The 22,249-nt window shown below is 47.3% G+C and overlaps 1 protein-coding gene across 1 annotated transcript; it reads left to right on the forward strand.

Moving 5' to 3' along the window:
- The first annotated feature begins 149 nt into the window (after positions 1 to 149).
- On the forward strand, positions 150 to 21,524 carry CXXC4 (CXXC finger protein 4). The gene is made up of 2 exons (XM_037509608.2): positions 150 to 1,238; positions 17,726 to 21,524. Exons 1-2 carry the CDS (start codon positions 150 to 152, stop codon positions 17,768 to 17,770), a joined length of 1,134 nt encoding a protein of 377 aa, XP_037365505.1. The 3' UTR covers positions 17,771 to 21,524.
- Positions 21,525 to 22,249: the final 725 nt, after the last annotated feature.

Here is a 22,249-nt window from a genome sequence, read left to right on the forward strand (position 1 = left end):
CGGCCCCGCGCCCCGGCGCCCGCCCGCCGCCCGCCGCCGCCGCGCGCCCCGCAGCACCATCGCCCCGCGCCCGCGCGCCCCCCTCCCGCCGCGGGGCCGGGCCCGGCGGCCCCCGCCTGCACCCTGCACCCCTTCTTCCCCCCTGCACCATGAACACCAACGTCTGCGTGGAGCCGGGGCCGGGCCCCGAGGCGCCGGGGCTGCCCAAGGAGAGCCACCTGCCCGAGGGCGCGCTCAACAGCCTGGTGGATTACAACTCGGAGATGGAGCGCTACCGCTCCTTCGCCTCGTCCTTCTACAAGAGCGGCGGCGGCGCCTTCCCGCAGGCCGCCAAGATCGCGCGCATCACCACCCCCATCTTCCCCAGCAGCGCCGCCGCCGCCGCGGCCGCCGCGCGCATCGGCATGTCCCCCTGGACCTGCGACAACGCGGCCACCGCGGCCGCCGCCACCGCCATGCTCTGGGGCAGCGGCGGGGGCGGGGGCGGCGGCGGGGGCGGCGGCGGCGGCGGCGGCGGCGGGGGCGGCGGGGGCGGCAGGAAGTCCTCGGCCGCCGCCGCCGCCGCCGCCGCCGCCTCCTCCGCCGCGGCCTCGGCGGCGCTGCTGCCCGGGGGGCGGCGGCGGCGGCGGCGGCGGGGCGGCGGCGGCGGCGGCGGCGGCGGCGGCGGCGGCGGCGGCGGCCGCGCGGGGCTGCACGCGCGCGGGGACGCGGCGCGCCTGGGCAAGGCGGGCTGCGCGGCCGAGCCCGCGCTGCAGATGGCGAACGGCAACTTCCTGCCCGCGCTGGCGCCCGAGCACTGCCGGCCGCTGGCGGGCGACTGCGTCAACAAGCTCAAGTGCGGCGCGGCCGACGCGGAGCTCATGAACCTGCCCGAGCGCGTGGGCGCCTTCCCCGCGCTGCCCGCGCTCGGCGGCCTCTCGCTGCCGCCCGGCGTGATCGTCATGACGGCGCTGCACTCGCCCGCCGCCGCCTCGGCCGCCGTGTCGGACAGCGCCTTCCAGATCGCCAGCCTGGCGGACTGCCCGCCCGGGCCCGCCGCGCCCGCCGCCGCGCCCGCCGGCTCGGGCGCCGCCACGCCCGCCAAGAAGAAGCGGAAGCGCTGCGGCGTGTGCGTGCCCTGCAAGCGCCTCATCAACTGCGGCGTGTGCAGCAGCTGCCGCAACCGCAAGACCGGACACCAGATCTGCAAGTTCAGGAAGTGCGAGGAGCTCAAGAAGAAGCCGGGCGCGGCGCTCGAGGTCAGAGGGGACGATTTCCTGCTCCCCGCGCTGCCCCCGCCCCTGCTCGCGCCCCTGTCCTCCCCGCTGCCGGGCTTCTGGCCGGGCTGCCGCCTGCCGCCGCCCGGCCCCGACGCGCCCTGCCGGCTCTGAGCGCCCCCCGCCCGCCCGCCCGCCCGCCCGCCCGCCCGCCCGGGGCCGGGGCCGGGGCCGGGGCCGGGGGCGGGGAGGACGCGGCCGGGGGTGCCCCCGCCCCCCCCCCCAGGCGGCTCGCCTCGCCGCGCCGCGCCGCCGCCCACCGCGCGCTCGGCCCGCCCGTTAGCCCCGAGAGGGCAGAGCCCGGGGCCCCGCGGCTGCCAGGAGACGTGACTTAGCCTCGGGGATGCAGGGCCGGCGCCCCCCAGGCGGGGAGGGCGGCGTCCACAGGCTGCTGCCCCCGGGGTCACGCGCTTTCCTCACGCCCGGGCGCGTCCCGCCGCCGCCGTGGCCCCTGCGTTGCTCCAAGTCTGCGCTCCGCGGCCACCGAATCGCTGTGCCCCACGCGGTTTGGGGGACACCGAGGAGGCGGAGGAGGCAGGAGTGGTTCCTCCTCCCCGTCTGTTCCGGAGACGGACGACGTCCATCCAGACGATCGCCCAAGTAATGGTGGATTAGGCTTTTGATTACGTTAAAAACAAAGATGGATGTCTTCGGTGCAAGTTTCTTGGGGTGTTTTCATCACCTGATCAGAACAGAAAGGGAACGATGGGGGAATCGCAGGTGAAGGCTGCGGGTGGCAGGTGATAAGGTCGGTAATCAAATCTAGCCCTTCGAGGAAACGTCCCGCAGGCCGTCAGTTGCTCCCGTAGGGAAGGCCCATAGGTGTGGGCTCTGGGGTGCGGCTCTTGGGCGACCGGGGGTCTCGTGCGGCACCATCATCACAGAGCACCCGCCCGTTCCAGAACAAGGTGATGGGTGACGCCAAGGGCGTCCCCTCGGAAGAGCAGGTCTGTAAAGTGATCAGAGAGAAGCGTGAAAGATCTCTGTTGCAGGTTTTGAGCACACATGAGGTAGTTTTGCTTCTAGTTCTATTCATAGAAATCAGAGGAAATGGGGCAAGGGCATCATGGGTGGTGACCGTCTCCACCCAAACCGCGCGCCTGGCCCTCTTTGTAAGAGAAAGCCTCTCAGCGCAGAGTTTGACTGAGCTCCAGGTTTCTTTCATTTCCTTCAGCAGCTCTGCTTGAGCAAAGACAATGGCAATTATAGAAACGCAGGTCCTTATATCTTCTTAGGTGGCAAAAACGAGTTTTCAGCCTCTGAATTCTCTTTTTTTTCTTTTTTCCTCGATTTCTTATTGTAATTTCTTTAAGTCTCTAAGGCCTGTGAGAAATTAAAATCCAGTTCAGACGGAACTTTCCTGTTCGCCCAGTTGACAAGGACCCCATGCCTCTCCTTCCTCTTCTGGAACCATAATGGTCTCTCCTCAGGGGGCTGGTGGGCCTCCTCTCCAGCCAGGCCCAGGTGACTCTCAGCATCCGGGTTCAGGGTGTTAGTGGACGGGACCACTGTGTAATTCTGACTGGCTTAGTAAATGACCGCCCTGATGACAGAGCTTGACCAACGTCTCCCGGGTTTTCTGTGGGGGTTTCTAAGAGGATTCCATCAGTTTCCTTTTCTCTTTCTTCGTGGCTGTCCCACCAACTTGTGCTGTCGAGATTCCCGAGGCATTCTGATCACAAAGTCTTCTTGCATTACCTCTTGTTCTTTTTTAAGATCCACTTGTACACAGTCCTGCTGGTCTTGACAAAGCTGGGCATGGGGGGAGGAGGGAGCAGCGAGTTTCTGTCTGCAGTGCAGCCTCTGAGATATGCGACCTGCACCCCTCTCACCCCAAGATTGCCCCGCTTTGAGGCTAAGATCCATCATGGAACGCTGCTTGGCAGGAAGAAAGGAGAAAATGGTTGTCATTGGCTAAGTGTCTACCTGGACCATTCACAGAATGCCATGGCAGGGTGCTTCCTTGAGGACACGTGTCAGCACGCAGGGGGCTTCTGGGAAGCCAGCCCGGCACGAGTCAGTGACAGAGGGTGGTGCCCGAAGTGGAGCTGGGCCAGTGCTTGTGGGTCAGTGCAGGCCCCCCACCCCCCACCCCCTGGCCTACCTGCCTCTCTCTAACTTGGTTCCTTACCGTCATCTGAGGAGATGGGGTAGAGGTTGCACAGACCCTTCGCTGCTTCACGGAGGGTAGGGATTTGGGGGTCCATTGTGGACATCACCTGCCCACACATCAGTTCAGTGCCTCCAACTCCTGGTGCTGGGTTATGGACACCCATCCCTGAGTGGCTCACGGCCATCACTTACATTCTCGTTTGTCACTTCATACCCGATGTGTCCTTTTTCCCTTTGACTTATTTTCATCCCAGAGCCTCGAGCCATAATCAGATTTTCAGGGTGAGTACACTGAAATTAAGACAGACACACGTGGGTGTGTTGGGATCCTTACCCACACTTTTAAAAAGCCTCCCCTCCAACCTTCCTTTCCAAACTGCTTGACTTATTTCCACATTTTCTTGCTTAGTTCTCATGTTAAGAGCATCTCTCATGTTTTCAAAATATGTTCGTACAGTGACCTCTTGGTAACATTTCATATGATAACAAGCCGCATAAACAAATGTCTTTTACCAAGGGTAGAGGGCTCCCTAGTTTGCACACCCCACTGTTCTCTTAGTCAATTGCTAGAATAAATATTGTGACTAAGTTTCTAAGCAGCTGAATGTCTTTCCTTCAACAGCTTATCTGGAAACTTTGTATCCTAAGTGACCACTAATAAGTCCCTAGATATGCCTAGAAACATCAGCTATTGTCATTTGTTACATACTAGCACTTTGTCCCCAAAGATAATCCTTCAGTTTTATATACTCACAACAGATACATTTTTGATACTAAGCTCCAACTCTTCAAAGTAGCAGGACCTGCTGTAACTCAGGGATGAAATTGTCCCTGGCAAGCCCCACCTCCCATCCCTGCACCTGGCTCAGGTGGCATGATGGAGCTGGGTGGAGACCACCTGGCCTGGCTTCTCTCCTATCAGCTGATTCATGGAGTCACATTAGTGCCCGCCCTTGGGGAGGTGCCCTGCGCCCAGTCTGCTCTGCTGTCACCTCCCAGAGTTTCTGTGAGTGGGGGAGGGACCATGTAGGGACACCCGGTGAGAGACCGAACAGCTGCAAAGTCAGGAGACAGGACAATGCCCTTCTCCCTTTTGTGTGTGTTCTTTTCCACTTTTTAAAACATTCCTGCTGCTTGTACAGGCCCACGATAATTTCCTGCAAGTGAGCTTGGGCATCTAAGGAGTGCGAGGAAACGTACCCAGGAGGAAGCGTATGCAGGTGTTGCTCCAAATTTGATACTTGACTGAGAAGAGTGTTTCGGGGTGGACACACTGGGCTGTGCCCTGAGCCTCCCCGCACTGGCCACTGAGAGCTAGCCACAGGCATTCTGGCCGCACGGGCAGAAAGGGGGCACCTGCTCCCCAAAGCCGGGTAGAGAGTCAGTGTGTCACTCGCTTTCAGAGTCTGTGCATAGATAGGGGAATCAGGCCATGAATGTCCACTAAGTTTTTAAAGTTTGAAACTTTGAAGCTTATTCCACTTATGGGTGAAACACAAATAATTCATTCCTTAAAATGAAACATCTACCAGGAAACATAAACATTTGTTTTAACCTGAAAATGCTAAACTCCAAGGGAAAGAGGAGCAGCTGAAGTCGCAGCAGAGATCTGTAGCAGCCATGTCGCATGCCACGCAAGGGTGGGGCGCGTGGCGGCCTGATCCACCATGAGCTTCAAAACACGGGTGCAAAGTGGCTCTTTAAACAGCCACACGTTTTCAATAATTCCCAGATGAAAACATCCCATCCATCCAAGCATCATATAAATAAATGCTAAGCAATGTTTTGGATGGCAGTGAAAATAAATTTGTAAATTATTCCAAAAGGACATGTGATATTCAAGTACAAACCACCAGGAGAGCCAGTGGGGCACATTGAAAGTCTAGACTTCAGTTTAACCAGAAAAAAAGTGTTTGGACACTTCAAATAAGGAATGAAAGTGTGAGCTAGTGATGAGGGAAATAAAAGCCACTTAATTTTTAGGGGTTTTAATTAATTGATCATTGATTTATTAGTGGCTATTTTGTTTGTTTCACACAACTGTTTCCCCCCGGGTGAATAGTTTGAGTTCTGTGTAGTCAGATCCAAAGGCTGATAAATATGGGACTCTTTCATCAAATAGTCGAAAGACTGACATTGTGAGCGCGGCCCAAGTGGGCTCCCCTTGCGTATTTGGTCGCGCAGCCGGGCTGGTCATGGGCCCAGCTTGTGCATTTGATTATTCCCAGGGAATAGCGTGTCTTTAAAAACTCTTCTAAAGGAGTTGGTGCTCCTCAATCTTAACATCCAGCCATCACTGGTCAGATGGTCTGGGGATGAAGTTCACTCTTACCAGAAAATACTGTTTTTCATTTTTCTTCCAAAAAGTATAGCAAAAATACCCCACTTTTCAATAAATTTCACATAAGTGGATACGCTTTGGTATCTTATGTTTGTTTATACTCAACCTTATGCAAAATATTAAAAAAGTATCTCATGTATTCGTCATGTAAAAATAAGTCAATGAACGGGTGAAATTCAAGATTTACTGAAAGGCTCTTGTGAATATGCAAATTGGAGAAAAGACTTCTTTTTTAGTTTTTCTCTTTTAGACTAGTCTTTAAAGAGCAAGGAATCCAGGGCCTTGCTAAGACACAACCCATGAAGCTCTCCGCAGCCACTGCAGCATGAGTTTGATCCACAGCCAGGGAGCTAACCCACATATGGCGCAGCAGACCTCTCCTGTCTCGCCCGCTGCTCCCCTCAGCAGTGGATTTCAGTCAGTCCGCCTGTTCTGCTCCCCACTCTGTCTCTGGTGAATCCTCTCACCCCGCCCCCTCCACAGCTCTGGCCTGTACCCTGGTTCTTGTATGTATAAATAAATCAATAAATCTTAAAAACAAAACAAAAAGAGCAAGGAACCCAAAATAATTATAAAATATTTGATTTTTATGCAAGCATTTCAATCCCCGATTAGAATGGCAGATGATCTTGGCAAGGGAAGCAGAGCACTCTAGAAAAAAAAATTTTTTTTAACTTGCTTTCAACAGAGTTTGTTCGTTTGTTTGTTTTTCGTCATTGGCGAGCATGGGGAGGATTTGGGGCCATGTTACATGTTTCTGTCCCCGCAGCACCTCTGCTTGTTCTTAACTTACCTTTCCATGAGCTTCTGTTATTCCTCATAGGTGTTTCAGGATATTGGGGTGGTGGGGGGATCATCCTCCAGTCATACCTTGTTCCATCACATGCAAACCCCTGTCCTGAAATGGAATGATTCCCAGCGACGGCACAGCCTCCCTGCTCTCCGCACCGCGTGTCCTCCGTTGTTCTCTGCGTTATGTTGCTCCACACTTCAGATGCGACAGCCATTTAATAATGTTGAAGACTTAGCTCTGCAGGGGCTAAAAGGATCCCAGCAGGCTTGTTAACTTCTACTCTAAAACATTATGAGAAATATTTTTTCCTCTGTGAAATTCCAGGGCTTTCGCTTAATTTATTTTAGGAGGCTGAGACTCCATAGCCAGGTATGAGAGCGAGCCTGCTACATATTTTTCTGTTTTGCCATAGTTAACCCATCTGTTTCACAGCACATGCCATCCTCATAAAAAATTCAAAGGAAACAATTACTTTTTCAAAGAACTAATACTAAAGATGTTTCCTTGGTTGATACAAAACCAAATTTAAATTATATTCAGAAATACTGTTAGTTTCTTGGTTTTTCATTGCTGTGATAATTAAAAGGATACTTGGGCCATGTGGTCACCTGTAGATGACAGGTTGTGGGAAAGACCCGCTGGTGCAGGTGACCACCAGCTGGACACAGTCAGGCCCACTGCATAACTCCTCGGAACTTTCCTCAGCTATGATGGGGGATGGTAATTTCAGCACGCCATACACCTTTTCAGTGTGACATGTAGGTCAGAGGGTGTTGCATGCTGAAAGGTACTAAGCAAATTCTTGTACCCATTTTGAAGTTAGAAAGAGGAAGACAGTTGTCTTTGTAGATGACACCACTGGTTACTTACAGCTTTCCAAAGTGAATGCCCGGGTGTAGACTATTTGGGGGCCTTGGGATTTCTGAATGTTTGATTTAAGCATCTAGTTCCCGAAGATCTGGCTTGATTCCACTTTCAGAGATAAGCCTGATAAACAGGTTTCCCTTGTTCCGTGCCTGTATCACTTTGCCCAGTGAGGAGGTCTCTCGGCCTGTGGGCTGCCCTCCTTCCTGCTGCTGTGCACTTCTCTGTCTTTAAAGCTGCTCGCTTTGCTGACCCAGCCCCTTCAGTGGCTGCTGTTTTCTTTTTTTGGACAAACCCAGGGAGTTCTTCTAAGTGTGAATGAGTGAGTTGAAGGAAATTGTTGTAAGAAAGAAATAGTTAAATGCTTATCATGAATTCTAGTTAGAGACATTTAAGAAATAGCGGGAGATTGTAGATTAACGTTTGCTCTAGAAGATAGAGGTGTGCATGTGTAGGAAACTAAAGTAGGGAAACATTTTGAGATTAAAAGTGAAATGACTTTATGGAGCTTGCCTTCCCCCCCTCCCCTCTTTAGTAAGAGCATTTATGAACTGGAGAGTTAGAACGCAACAGTGAAAAAGGGCTGGTGGTTTCTGGGAGAAAAAGAGTGGTAAGCCCTAGAGATTCAGAAACTCACCACAAAATGTTGAAAACAAAGGAGAAAGGAATAGTCAAGCTAGGGCCTCTGTAGGGTCTGGAAGGAGCTTCCTCACGACAGCAAAGTGGGTCTGCTTCCTTCAGCAGTTACGATGGTTTACCCAGAATGGACTGCGAGGAAAGGAAGGCGGGTGGGGGGGGTCTTTCCAAGACTTGAGACAAGTTTGGGAGTCAGAGCTGAGGTGCTGAGGTGCAGGGGGAATGGAGGGACCAGGAAAAGCAGATTGTGCTTTGGCTGATGTCATCATTTTTCCTTATTTAAAATACTTGGTGGGGTAACTCCGAAGCGTGAATCAGAGACAGCCCTCCCAACGTGGGTGGAAAATGGAATCCCGTTTGGGTCACCTGCATGTTAATTGCCATTCAGAGGACATTCTAAGGAAAGTGAAGAAAAGCATCCAACTAGGGAGAAAACTGCTGAAGGTGCTAAAAATCTATGATAACTATCTTTTGATCGTATCAAAAGGCTAGAGGTCAGGCAGGATGAGAAGAGCTGGGGCTGGCTGTGTGTGTCGCTCAGGAGCAGCCACGGGCCTTTCCGTATGTTTCAGCAAATCCGGCAAATTCCAGATGAATTTTCCTCAAAACCTTGCAGAGAGAAGAGAGATGAAGTCAAAATGTAAAAGAATAACAGGCGGCGTAAATTTCACAGTGTGGAAGTGATGATTATGAGTGATGGGGAATCAGGGGTAGAAAAATAACTGCGCTGGAGAGAGACTCCTCTGTGGGAACCTTTCTTGTTTATGTGTTAAATGAGCTCAGTGATGGTTTTCGTGGAGTCCAGAATGAGGAACAGATAAAATTCTCAGCTGTGTGCAGGTGGATGAGAACGAAGATGTGGCGTCTCCTAGGAAGCATTGGATACATTGTGTGCTTGGATTTTCCTGCATGAAAATAAAACAGAACACTGGCCTTTTCCACCCGGAAGGAAATGTATATTGGGCCTTCTGCGTGAGGCCGCCCCGAGAGAGAGCAGTTGGGTAGGAAGTGGAATGGCTCAGGATTTTCCACACGTGATTCTCTCCTTGTGAGTATGTTGTTTGGGTGACATGTCGATGTTCTTTCTGACTGAAGGCGACTGTCCCGGCTGTGTGCGGCTGTGTGCGGCTGTGTGCATGCGTGTGCCCCGCCGCTGTGTCCGACGGATCGCCCGCCGGTGGTTCCAGCCCAAGAAAGTTTGTAGAACACTCGTTGAGTGACAGCAACAACCCAACTGAACAAGTGTGTAGTGAGGAAAGAAATTATGTTTGTCAATGGAACAATGTTAATGAGATAGTAAATGTGTTTCTATAAATAGTGTCTTCTAGGCAGGTCTGTACCTTTGCTGCTAAAACCACGAGCACATGGTTTATTAATAAGCACACAGTAGACTCTTGATAAATATAAATAAATGCAATCCAAGTTAACAAATCTGTAGGTAGGGAACTGTTATTTTCTAAGACTTGTAGTAGGTGCTGTACACACACACACACCCACTCACACACACACACACACACACACACAGCTTAGGGAACTCAAAACTTTATTCACACCTTTTTTTTTCATTATCCCAATTTTTTATTCCCTGACTCTATGTGTTCATCCTTCATCCACGATGCTTAGTTATCTAACTTATATAAGAAGTGGACACCTTTGAGATACTGAAATTTTAGAAATCTCTTGACGCTGCCTCATAAAGCCTTGGGAGTCTGTGACTCACCCTTGGCCTAGTGTCTCCCCAGACAGTGAGAAGAGACTCACCTGCCCGCTGCCTGGCCACTGCAGTGCTCACGGCGCAAAGCCTCACGCTTTCTATCAGTATCCCAGAGTTTTTCAAGGAGTAAGAAGAAAAGAATAGTTGGCTTGGATGTTTGAACATACTGAGGAGCAACAGTGTGACATGCTATTTTAAGGCTGTTTTGCCAAGTACCAGGGACACTTGTTTGATCTGAAGAGAAAGGGCTATATTAACAGAAACAAGTAAAGCAAGGAAGAAAACAAAGGAAAAAGATGCTAGAGAGGGATGGAGGGAGGGAAGGAGGCAGAAATGGTGGGCCAATGTCAGTTACACACTGAAGGCAAATCAGGAAGGGGTGGGTGGGCACAAGGGTGAACACAGGACATCATCTCCTTGAGCCTGTGTAAATAAGAAATTATGAGACTAGATCAGTGTCTCACAGTGTTAGCAAAGATGTCTTGAGTGGGACCCAGCTAAATCCACCGAGCTTTGTTTCTGTTCATCTGCCACAGCAGAAAAAATAGTTTCAGGGACAACTGACCACTCATTTCTCTCTTCCTGTTTATTTTGGAGAGTCCTCCTTCCAAGAGGGTGGTGAGAAACATAGCGAGGCCGAGATATGCTCAAAATCAACGATGGTGTTCAGGGAGAGAGAAGCCACCCAGCATCAATGCACAGTGAGCTGTTCCACAATATCAGTGTGATTTTTAAGTGGCTCTAAGGAGAACTTACTAGGAAATAGAGAATTGCACATATGGAGAAGACTCCAGGAAAAAAAAAGTGGCAAAGAATGAAGAGACTACTAATCACTACATCTTATCAATCCCATACCTGGAGAAGAGTCAGGATTCTTGATGGACACTGCCAGTTAGGTAAATACGTGAAGGCAACTGTCTTTGCACAAATATGGGACACAGGGTGGCTACAGAAAGAAGTAGGATGTGGCCATCCCCTGAAGACAAATCTGGAGGAGACACTTGAGGGCTTGCTCTAGCACAGGCTCTGTAGACCTGGTGGTGGAGAACACGTAAAAGTGCATTTCCCTTACTGGGAGATGACCTCAAATATGTTTCTAAAGAGCTAAGTAATGTATACCCACTTGATAGAAGTAAATTATAGTGCTGTGGACTCTGGACTTTTTATTATTTAAAAAGAAGTTAAGGAGAGAGACCGAAAAGTCAGAGGGGTTGGTTTGTGTACTTGCTGTGGCAGCAAATAATTTATTATTAAAAAAAGTAAAAAAAAAAAAATACTCCACAAGCAGCATGTTGGTCTGTTAAGTGTGGCTTAGGAGTATCTGAAGGACTAAAGTATCAGGAATTGTGTCTGCATTCTTCTAAGTAACTCAGGGACATTAAAGGGCTTTGGTTTTTAGACTGGGACTATCCCAGTGGCTGTATTTTTTGTCATAAAAGATTCTCAAGCAAAGGAAGTTCAGTGACTGTATACCAAATGCTACAGAACTTAGCCTAAGAAAAAATATTTTTCACATTTTTATGTAATATAGAAAAGGGAAACACTTTTTAGCTCCCCAGAACTCTGATAATCAGAGAGCAGAACCACAGTTCGAATTGCAGTGTAGAGGTCGGGAGTGAACATTGTATTTTATTGACTACATTGTACCTTACTTTATTAGATGTGGTCCTCGTGAGGGCAGTTGTACAAATCACTTCTTAATATTTTCAAGTGATTTCCATTTTCTCACATTTCATATGAATATTTCTCTTTTTTAAAGAAGTAGGCAGTTCACTGACAACTTTAAAAAATCACCAACATTTTCAAAATTGTTCCAAGGTGTGTCCAGATGACTAAGTTGTCTCATAGGTGAGACTCCAGTGTCTTCTTCAAAACTGTCCAACAACTTGGTCATGGTAAGGTTGAAGGTGGTGTTTCAGTAGCTGGCAGTGACCTCACCTAAAGGTACCTCTGCACTTGGCAGGAATCAGCAGACTGACCTAGAGGGAGATAGTTACTAACTTTTGTCGCTGCTGTGTGCATGTGAGTGGAGGTGGTATTAAGATCCGCTTATCAAACGGCCATATACATTTGTGTATGCAAAGATTCACAAATGAAGTATAAACATATAAATAAAATTAATCCTAAATTTTAAATCATTTTGGACAGGATAGTATTGATGTCATTCATCAACCTAATATTTGTATTTTTAATCTCCGTTTTCATTTTCCTTTCACACTCCCTCTTGCACATAGAGTTAAACATATACTATAAAATAATTTCCTAAAAATGCCATTTTAATTTGTAGATCATTGAAAAATTTTCCTTTTTCTGCTTGCCCTGGTACCTTGATAGCATAGTTATTTTTGTATGGCTAAGAATATTGTCATCACTCAGCTTCCCATTTATAATAGGAAATATTTTGTTGTTTGGAACGAGGTGGTAGGAAGTGCTTTTACCAAAACACATTGAAATCTGATCATTTGTAGCATATCAGTTGCCTAAATAAAGTGCTATTAGGTTCTAGGGCCAAAGTGGGAGACTTTTCCGAGGTGTGGATGGAAGTGCACCTGTGCACACGTGTGTTCCTGACTTGCTCTGCCCGAGTGTTGTCTTGGCCTGGCGCAGAGCCACATGATGGACCTTCTCCCCTGTACAGACCTGCGCTAGCTGTCCCTCCTACACACGTGCCCTCCTGGCTGCCCTGGCGGCGAGGCACAGGCACTGGTGAGGCTGGCAGCCACGCAGGAGGGGGGAGGCCCAAGCCCTGGTGTCTGGGCCCACACGAGGAGGCAGCTGTCCTCTCCACCATCAGTCAGAGAAGCCTTGGCCCCGGTTGTCCATTTGGAAACAGAAGCTAGAATGTCCCTTATCCCAGAAGCAATCCAGGTATTGATTTGGCGCCCTTTCTGTTTTGTCCCCTTTAAACAGGGGTGCAATATGCAAGTCAGGGGTGGGCTTCATAGTTGTCCTGGATTACACCTGGATAATGGCCAAGGTGAGATGTGAGGATACCAAAGATTTATACAGTTACTTGATAAATGAATCTGGATTATGAGATTTGACATATATGACACATATATTATAGCAGGAGAGGAGAAAGTTAGATGTCATTAAAAAGGAGAAATAGTATATACTCATATGAACATGTATTTTAAAGTAGAGGTATTGATTAAAATTTTTCTATAAGTTAATTATTGGGCTGTGAAATTATCCCTTCCCAGTAAATTGTTCTCCCAGACTTACTGACCTGTGCTGTATCTATGCTTGCTAATAATTCTGTTATAGTTACTGAAATATTATTTTTAAATTTATTATTCATAAGTAGAATATAGAAAAATCTTTCTGCTAGAAACATTTTGGGAAGGTTTTCATATTAGCTAGGTATCATTTTAGACCTTAATTATTAATTATCCAAAGATTGATATTAATGTATGTCCTGTGTGTTCACATGAACAGCGTTGCATGTGTGTTACCATTTTCTCTTTGTCCAAGTAAGTTTTGAAATTTTGTCAATTAAAACATTGGACAGCCTACATAGCTTGGTACTTTGACATCCTTACCAGTCAAGTCAGGGGAAAATGTAGTTTTCCCCCAACCATCAAGAATCCTTTTGCTTTTGTTCATCTAAAATGCCCCAGAGCTTGAACTTTTCAGATGAAGCCAAAATAAAATGTAATAGACTATCTACAGGCGGAAAACGGAACCTTGTCATCTTGTCCATATTTAGTCTCATCCTTTCCATTGCAAAATTTAGTGCTTCACTAAGGTTTTCAATTTCTGGTGTGAAGAGGTAAACGGAGATTCAGGGATGGCTCAGCCAGCTTCAAGGACGTAGCTGCCCAGGAGTCTTCCCTCCTGGGGAGGCGGAATCTTGGAAGGTCACACAGGGCTGTGGGCAGTTCAGAGAGACATGGAGAAAGCAGGCTTCACGTCATGACATGGGAGTTAGGGAACGATTGGATGACTCGGATTTCCTTTATAATGTGTGTGGGGAGAACAGGGGATCGTTTTTCGCTCAGCGTAGGAATAATGGTCCCCAAACTATTGGCTTCAGCTTGGGAATCTTTGTATGTGCCCCCTACTCACAGTGGGGCTCCCAGCCTGCGTGGGGCACGGAGCTCTGGGGGCTACGAGGTCTGTGTGTGAGGATTGGAAAGACAGATTCACCTTGAGTTACAGGGTTGCTTGGGTCATAATCATTATCTCAGTTTGTAACTGTCTATTTTGAAGTACATTTTAGCATCGAAGGTTACCATAATTTGGTCTTTGAAAACTCACGTGTCATTTGATTAAAGCCGGTCAGTCTTATTTGGGGTGTGAATTCCGCTGCATTTCGCTAGCTCTGCCTAGATAGGAATAGCCTCGTTCGTGTTTGTGGAGATCATGGGCACCCCATCTTCCACTTTTAGGAGAAGAGTTTTTTTGGAAGCTGACGTAGTGAGCACAGCTGTGTAGGTGCTTGCTGTGCCTGAAGCTATCCCAGCCATATCACTTTCAGGAGGCCCTAAGAAAGAGACACTTATGCTGATGTTCTTCAGGGGGAGGCTTTCAGGATCCTTATTTTAGGTTGTTTGATTCATCCTCATTGTTGATTTAACAGAAACCAAACTGAAATACATGTCTGCCAGAGATAGTCATAATTTTTGTATTTTTTTAAAGTAAGTGGGAAATACACTTGACCTTGGATGATGTCATCCTTTCATTCAAGGAACTACCTGTGCTTTTTCAAGCGTCAGAGGGAAATGCAGGCATGCCTTTCTGCTTGAAGGTCGTGCTGTATCTGGCAGGTAGGGGCAAATTCTCTGGAAGACCAGGCTTTGCAGAGGGCAGGCTGCAGGGCTGGCCTGGCCCCCAGGGAGCCAGGCTGCCTCCAGCGAGGGAGTGTTCGCCCTTGCATGAGCAGCAGCGAAGGCTGCCTTAACCAATGCTGATCAGCGCCAGTCTGGCCTGCGCCTCCCCTCCCGCCCCCCTCTTCCTGGGAATCTGGCTTTCCTGTCACTCAGGATAACGATTTCCTGCTAGCATCACGGAGATCCAGAAAGTCACTGTAATCTCATCAGGAGTGTGATTTCCCAGCTGCGACTCTGGCATTTATAGAACCCGAAAGAAGCTGGTCCAGTCACCTAGCCCTGGCAACACAGAAACAGAAGTCTCTTCCAGAGTGCACCTCAGGCGCTGACAGAACTAGACAGGATAGGTCCCCGGATGAGTGGAGACTGAATCAGGAACCAGCCCTCCACGCTTGAGGACATGGCAGCCTCCCAACCAGACGTGCCCTTCCAGGTTGCGCGCCCACTGGCTGCGACAGGGCAGGCAGGTGCCTGTGCACCCTCTGGAGGCGACTGCAGGCCACTCAGTACTTCTGTGGTTTTTAACCCTGACATAAAACTGCTAGAGAAAGCTCCCCTCAGAACTCCGGGGAGTGACTTGGTCATTGTCTCTGGAAGGAGCTTGTGGCTTTGCTAAATTTTCTCACATTTTAGCTTATTTTCCCACTAATCACTCTTATACTTCACCACTTCACCTTCCTTAATAGAAGAAAGAAATGACTTCGAGAAGATGCTTCCCAGCCTCCTCCCTTCCCCTGAAGCAGAGGTGGGTCCCTCCCTCCGTGTGGAGACACGGGGGTGTCTGACTTCCCGTGTTGGTGTCAGAAAGCAGCCCTATGCCTCTCTCAGGTTCCCCTTAGCTGGTCACCTCGCAGCACGCATGGGCAGTGAGCAACTAACCGACCATTTCCTGCATGGCTGGCCTTGTGCCTCAGGTGGCCTCCGCATCCTGCTGTCCCTGAACACTGCAGATAAAGGAGCGGTGGAGAGGTCCAGCAAAGAGCTGAGAGCAGGAAGAGGTTTAATTCAACATGTATCTGCAACATAAGGGGTTCAGCTCGCTACAAAAATGTACTCCATGTATTTTTTATGTTTATCTTCATAAACATATATGTTTATCAAGATACAAGATTATGGAAGTACATACGCACTGTCTTGTTTCCAATTGGCATCTGAGAGCCGGTTGGCGTCCCCGTGTCACACACCACACATGTAAATGCGAATCTATATGAATATATATGCACATGTTTATTTTTCATATGTGAATCTGTAATTGCATGAATATGCTTGGATCAAGCTTATCTTGTTAAAAATGACTACATTTATATAAGTATGCACACTTATATAAAATTTATACTTATTTGGCGTCAGGCAGCAAGTTAGCATCTGGTATCAACCACTGAGTTGTCATTGACTGTCTCTGTGTGTGACCATGTGTGAGTGTGAGTGTGAGTGCGTGTGTGTGTGTATGGCAGAAACACAACTATCAGAGGAATTTGTTATGTTTCCTGTTATTTCATATGGTCCCTTGAATAATGATTGAATAAATGTAAAGAGCATACAGAAGGGATAGGCTTGTCACTCAAAAATTAATTTTAGAAAATAAAGTCTGTTTTCTTATCCACTAAATGTTGGGGATTCAGGTATGCATAGTGAACTGGAGAGGAAAAAAGCTAAATAATCAGGGGTAAGGATTCAGATATTCATAAATGCTATGCTTATGGGGATAATGGACCTTTTGTGCTTTTAGAAAATATTTCGCAAGTATGGCGTGTGTGCGTATACCTGAAAATATATATGCCCACACTTACATATATGTGTGTGTGTATATATATGTATGCAAACTTATGAGATAAATTGTAGTATATCTTTAGTTTACTCTAAGACATTCACTTTGAAATTTATTATAGGGACTTGTGGACAATTTTTTAAAAAATTATTTTTGGTGAGGATAGTGAAAAGCAGCTAGCTATTTAAATCTCAGTTGACATCTTAATTAATACACTTTTCTTTTTAGATGATGTTACTACAACAGGACTGTGAGCCAAATACACCATGTGCAAGAAAATAAAAGCTATCCTCAATTTTTAAAGTGTTTGTAGTAGAATTTTTCACATAGAGGAAATTTAAGCGCTCCTCCTAACAACCTTAAGATGTTTACAAGGGGTATGTGTGTGTACGTGTGTGTGCACATGTGTGTGGGTGGGTGTGTTGTCCTGGACTTACCCAGTATGTTGGTAACAGTCTGCTTAGCAATTGATATACTCATTTACTCTTAGCAGCCATCTTGCAGTCTGCACTGGCTTGTTGAAAGGTTGAAGGAATGAAACCAACTCTCTTCCGTTTGCCCCTATAGGAAAGTTCACTCTTAGCTTGTTCTCCTGTCCCTTGCATGTGGACTCTTGTGGTTCTGTTCTGCAATGACACATATGCATGGTGAACTACTGGACTGTTAGCCTATGGCGGAAGAGTCAGTAGCCTAACTACTGCTTAACAGGAAATGCTCACAGATGTTGTTCAAAGGATTGCTCCTACGTTCTTGGTGCTAGCCTATGAGTTCTTTGGAAAACCATAGTATTTTTATGGTTAAAAAAATAGTGCCATTGAGTATTACTGGTTAGTATCCCTTTCACAAATAGGATTTCAATTTGTTGAAAGTGAAGACATACTTTGAAATACTGACATATTTTGTTTAGTCCCCATTAGCGCATGTGGGAGAATGTGTAGCTCTGGTAACTGACGAGTGACAGGGTGACACTGATATCATAGTTACTATCCGGCCCTAAAAGAAGTTCTCCAGCATAAGGAAATGACTTCACTGAGTTCCGAACGTCAGCCTCACATAGGAAGCATACATGGACAGCAGACACAGATTTTAAGTACTCCTGTTGGCCAGTCTCCCTGCTATTGATTACTAGCTTGAAGCTTCCTCAGTTACTGTGGTGGCTATCTGCATCCCATGCTGTTTCCTATATTTCTTTAGATAAATGTGTTTTAATAGCTACATTCAATAAATCAGCATTAAATCCAATAATATATTTTTTATGATCTTCTCACATCAAGTATTTCTAATCAAATATTAAAACATTATATTGTGTATTGCTGCCTGAAAGTGTTGCCGAGTGTAAAGGAGAGAACTCTAACTTGCTCTTGGCCTAGAAAGAAAGCTTAACTTGTTTTCTTGCTTTTTTTTTATAGAGAACGCCTGTTCCCAGCGCCGAAGCATTCCGATGGTTCTTTTAAAGCAGTAGTTTATCTTATTTTCAAGGCATTTGGAAGTGAAGGGCACACTAGTGTCTTGTTTTAAGAAACTGCTTAGTCCACCACTGAAGAAAATATCCAGATATTATTTTCATTTTATGTATCGGGGTTTCTTCAAAAAAAAAAAAAAAAGGAAAAGAAAAGAGAAAAAAGACCTTTAAAGATAATCTGGGAGCGTGGGGAATCGGCCGGTCTATTTCATTTCGATACACTGAATCTTTCTTTGATGTAATTTAGCTATCCTAGTGAAGTTGTTGTCTATTTTGAAAGTGACTGTAAAAAAAAAAATAAGTTTGGGTAAACCCCTGCTGTAAAATCATGTATCTTTGCAAAGTACATATCTATACTTCATTTTCAAATATATGTGTTTCAGTACTGTAAACTGTACAGATAGCAGCTTGTATTTTGTGTGTTTGGACACAAGGAGACAATCACGTCTGAGCATCTATGGAGATTAACAGTTTGTACACCACAGTATGGTTCTGCGAGTTAAATCTGGAGCAATAAATTTTAGCTTTAAATATTTTTTTGCCAGTTGTTTCTAGAAGCAACGACAGCCGTGGCGCGTTGCGCTGCGCCCCTCCCCGCAGAGACTCGCTGCCAAGTCTGACAAAACTCAAGGCTGATGGTGCGTCCGGCAGTGGCCCTCCACCGTCTTGCTGTAAGAGGGGACGGTGTTGCCAGCGCCTCGGTGGACACGGAGCACTGTCGTAGGGTAGTGTCCTGCCAGGCTCCGCACCCAGACGCTGTGCAGAGCATGCAGCTCCGACGCTGGCTGGCGCGGTTGGTTGGTCCGGGGTCGCACTGTCAGGCGGAGAACTCGGACTAGTTGGGACATGCAGATGATCAGTTGTGTGATTTTTTTAAGCGGTGTCTTCTAGGGTACAGGATGAAGTCTCTTATCTTAGGGGAAGAAATCCATGACTAACTTCTTTTCCAAGCCCAACATGAGCTGTAGGTATTTTTTGTTGATGGTTTGCTTTTTCTTTGGGTAGGGAAATAAACCCTATATCAAATGTATCCAAATGTTTTAATTCCATGTATGATATTAAACAAGGGTAGTTTTGTCTTAAAATTTGACTACATGAAGGTGCCCTGCATCAAGGCGTGACAGGGTGTATTTTTAAGTAGAAGCGAATCAACTACATTCATAAAAGTGAGGCTTTTCCATCTCTTCCTCCTAGCCTCCCAGGGTGCTCCATTGCTTTCGCCCCTCTCATTTCTGAGAGGGGTTTTCCTTGCTTTCCTTGCCCGGGAGGCAGGGCCACACAGCCCCAACACTGCCACAGAGCTTCGCAGGGCCGGCGCTCATTTCTGGGAGGACCAGGTATTTTTAGGGCAGCCTCAGTCTCTACGGTGGTCCCATGGGACAAATATGATTTCTGATGACACAATAACTAAGAATTTTCTTCCTTCTGCAAAGACCATTTTCAGCTTCAGGAGACTAGCAGAGTTTGGCAGAAACACACAAAGTAACATCTTGTCCTTTATCCATTAGTTATCTTAGCCTCTGACACCCATTAGCCTCCAGGAAAATGTTACCAAAATGGATCACATGGAGAAAAATAACTTGAGAAGGAAAAGGGCGATGAAAAACACTGGACATTTTAGAAAGATCAGCAAAGGAATAATTTTAAAAGGCTAGTTGCAGACTTGAGCGGGAAATAATATGACAGGTCTTTAAGATGTGTGGAGGGCATGACAGGAGGGGGTGAGTCCCCTCAAAGCCAACGTGGAAAACCTGCATTACTTCTCTCCCTGGAGCACTGATGAGCCCCAAGTCCAAGTTATGGCCAAATGGGCCTTGTCAGGAAAATTGGTCAGGTATTGCCTGTCCATGTCTAGAGACAGGAATTAGCTGCTCACACCCTCGGATGTGCTGTAGGTCCATTTGGAGACAGCATTCTACTTAGTGGGTAGCCCTTCTAGGGGCTCTAGTTAGAATTTCTCCTTCTGCTGTGGGACCAATGAGAGCCATGGGCGCCGCTCTTCCGTGTTTATTTTGCTTTGCTGCTTAAAATCCACCTGCTAATTAATTACAGATCAGAAGAAACATGTTCACACTTGAAGGGTAAGCTCTTCTAGCTTTCTGGAAAATGACGACTGTCATGGAAGTGAAATGAACTTGGACTCAGGCACCATCAGGCCCCAACCAGACCTCATGGCAGGGCACGGAGTCCAGAACGCAGGCTGGTGCGGTGGTCTCGGTGTGTTTCTGCTTGTTTTCTTAAAGAACTAATTAATCTGTATGTTGTACAATGTGGTGCTTTACATATCAATTCAGTTTTTTAATGAAAGGAAATTTGTCGATAACCGTAATGGAAAAGTATTGCTTTTCTTTAATTCTCTTACGTGTTTATTCCTGATACTGTTCTTTTACACCACCCACTTTTTAGATGTTTTTGGTGTAGCTCTATTTATATGATGTAGGGTGCATATAAAGTTCTCTGATGTGGAAGAAAAATATTTCTGTCTGGCCCCCCTCTACTTCTCCTCCCTGTCAGTCCGGGTACCCGAAACTTGTAAAGCATATCATTGCGACCCTACGGGAATGATCTGAAAGGTTTACAATTTCCATGAGTCTAAAATACCAATGAAATGTGACTTTTATGTATGTTTCATATTCAATACCAGGAAAATTCAGAATGTAGTGACGAGAATGCGCATTGTGTGGACTATCCATATCCATACAACTGAGAAATCACGTATCAGGTCAGCCAAGCTCAGACCCGCTTCAGAGGCCTCTACACTGGGTGGGTGCGGACGAGGGGACCTCCGCTCTGTCGGCGTCTGGGGAGTCTGGGCCACCCTTGGGGAGACGCAGGCAGCGCCCTGCACCCATGCACCTGCACCCAGCACCCCCAGGGCACCTGAGCCTACCTCCCTCGAGTCCCAGCCTCCTAGCACGTCTAGAACACAGGCCCCAACTTGTGTACGGGTGGGTGGAGGCATGGTCCCAAAGTAGTGGTGAATGTCCCTCTGCTCGGGAGAGAAAGCAGGCATGTCTTCCCCCAGGGGAAGATGGCGCAGGGGCCTCTGCTGGCTGACATCCGGCACCCGTCTTCCTTCTCCCGAATGCCAACATTTCTAGGGGGCAGGAGATGGCGGGGTCGTGATGAACAACACCCACAACGACCGAAAGAAAGGGCCTACCCTTCCCTCAGAGTCAGGCCTGTGCACCATAGTCAGTACGAAAGCATGTGAAGTCTTGGGCTGATCGTGTCTGCTCAAGGAGAAGAGGGAGCGATCGTGACCCGCGGTGGGGGCTGCACCCCCAGACCTGGCCGGGCCAAGCTCGTGGCTCCCGCCACAGCGGAATGTTCCCCGTTTTTTGTTTCTGTTTTTCTTTAAATTTGGCAGTTTCACACTGAGATCTGTATCCTAGTGAATAAAAGACAGCCACTATGTTAGGAGGGATTTCCACTCCCACGAGGGCGAGGAAGCCAGAGGCGATTTGGAAGACGCGCCCACGCGCTCCTGTCACTGTGTCCCCCTGTCCGAGCTGTGCGGAGATCTATTACATTCTCTACTAGGTATTTGTGTACGGTGTATGTATGCTTGTGCAATTATAAAAAAAAAAAAGTTTTGGAAAAACAGTGTATTTATTAAAGAAAATCACTTATGGGGCATGTACAAAATTGTAAAAAAAAAAAAAAACTTAAAAAAACACATTCAATTTGCCCAGTAAAGTTGTTTTTGTGAAATTTCTGTGTTGTTGAATAAAGGACTTTAGTATTCAAAATATCTCTATTTTTCCATGAACAAATGTTTGTTTGTAGGATTTTAAAGTCAAGAGCCTCTGAACTTGAAAATCTCATTTTGTTGGTGATAAAAATGTATAATTCTGCGTTTACCCTGATGTCAGCAGAACGAATACGGTGTATGCCTTTCATAAAATATACCACTTCTGTTCGTTTTTTCCTCATATATTTTTGTCTTTTCTGTGTTGAAAGGGAAAACAAACACCATTCTTTTCACATTTCTGAAGGATATATTTTTGTTGAAAGCTTTACAAGGTCACCGGAAAGAGAGGAAAGAGAGGAAGTGATGTATCAAGGTCTCCTTTCTTCTCCGGGGCCGGTGACAGACAGGCTTCCCAGGAGCCATCTTCCTGATAATGCCGACAGCCAGAAGAGTTAGTGGGCGTGGAAAACCCAGGGCTCTCTCCAGCAGCTCCCGCAGCTCTCTGAGATTAGATTTTTACTGTGTTACATTTTTTATTACCAAATACTGCGATCCACCCATGTGCTGCTTATCTGGTGGTGAGTGTGCTTTGCCGTATTTATAATACTGCTTCTTAGAACAAACGTCTAGTTCTTTTTTGGATGTCTTATAAAATACAAGAACTGTAGACCCCACTTTTCTATCTTGGAAATCATTAATACAGTCACAAACACAAAACTTCAATTGATGGGGTTCTGTCAGCCAAAAATAACACCACATTGGAAGGTTGTCGCAGAT

Source organism: Talpa occidentalis, unplaced genomic scaffold (genome assembly GCF_014898055.3).
Source record: "Talpa occidentalis isolate TD23 unplaced genomic scaffold, MPIMG_talOcc4v2.1 talOcc4.13, whole genome shotgun sequence".
NCBI classification, from domain to species: Eukaryota; Metazoa; Chordata; class Mammalia; order Eulipotyphla; family Talpidae; genus Talpa; species Talpa occidentalis.

What these genes read in the sequence shown, in the direction of transcription:
- CXXC4 (XM_037509608.2), top strand. Translation starts at nt 150, where the DNA reads ATGAACACCAACGTCTGCGTGGAGCCGGGGCCGGGCCCCGAGGCGCCG. An exon ending in AGCCGGGCGCGGCGCTCGAG is followed by an intron (nt 1,239 to 17,725) that starts GTCAGAGGGGAC and finishes TTTTTTTTATAG; the next exon opens with AGAACGCCTGTTCCCAGCGC.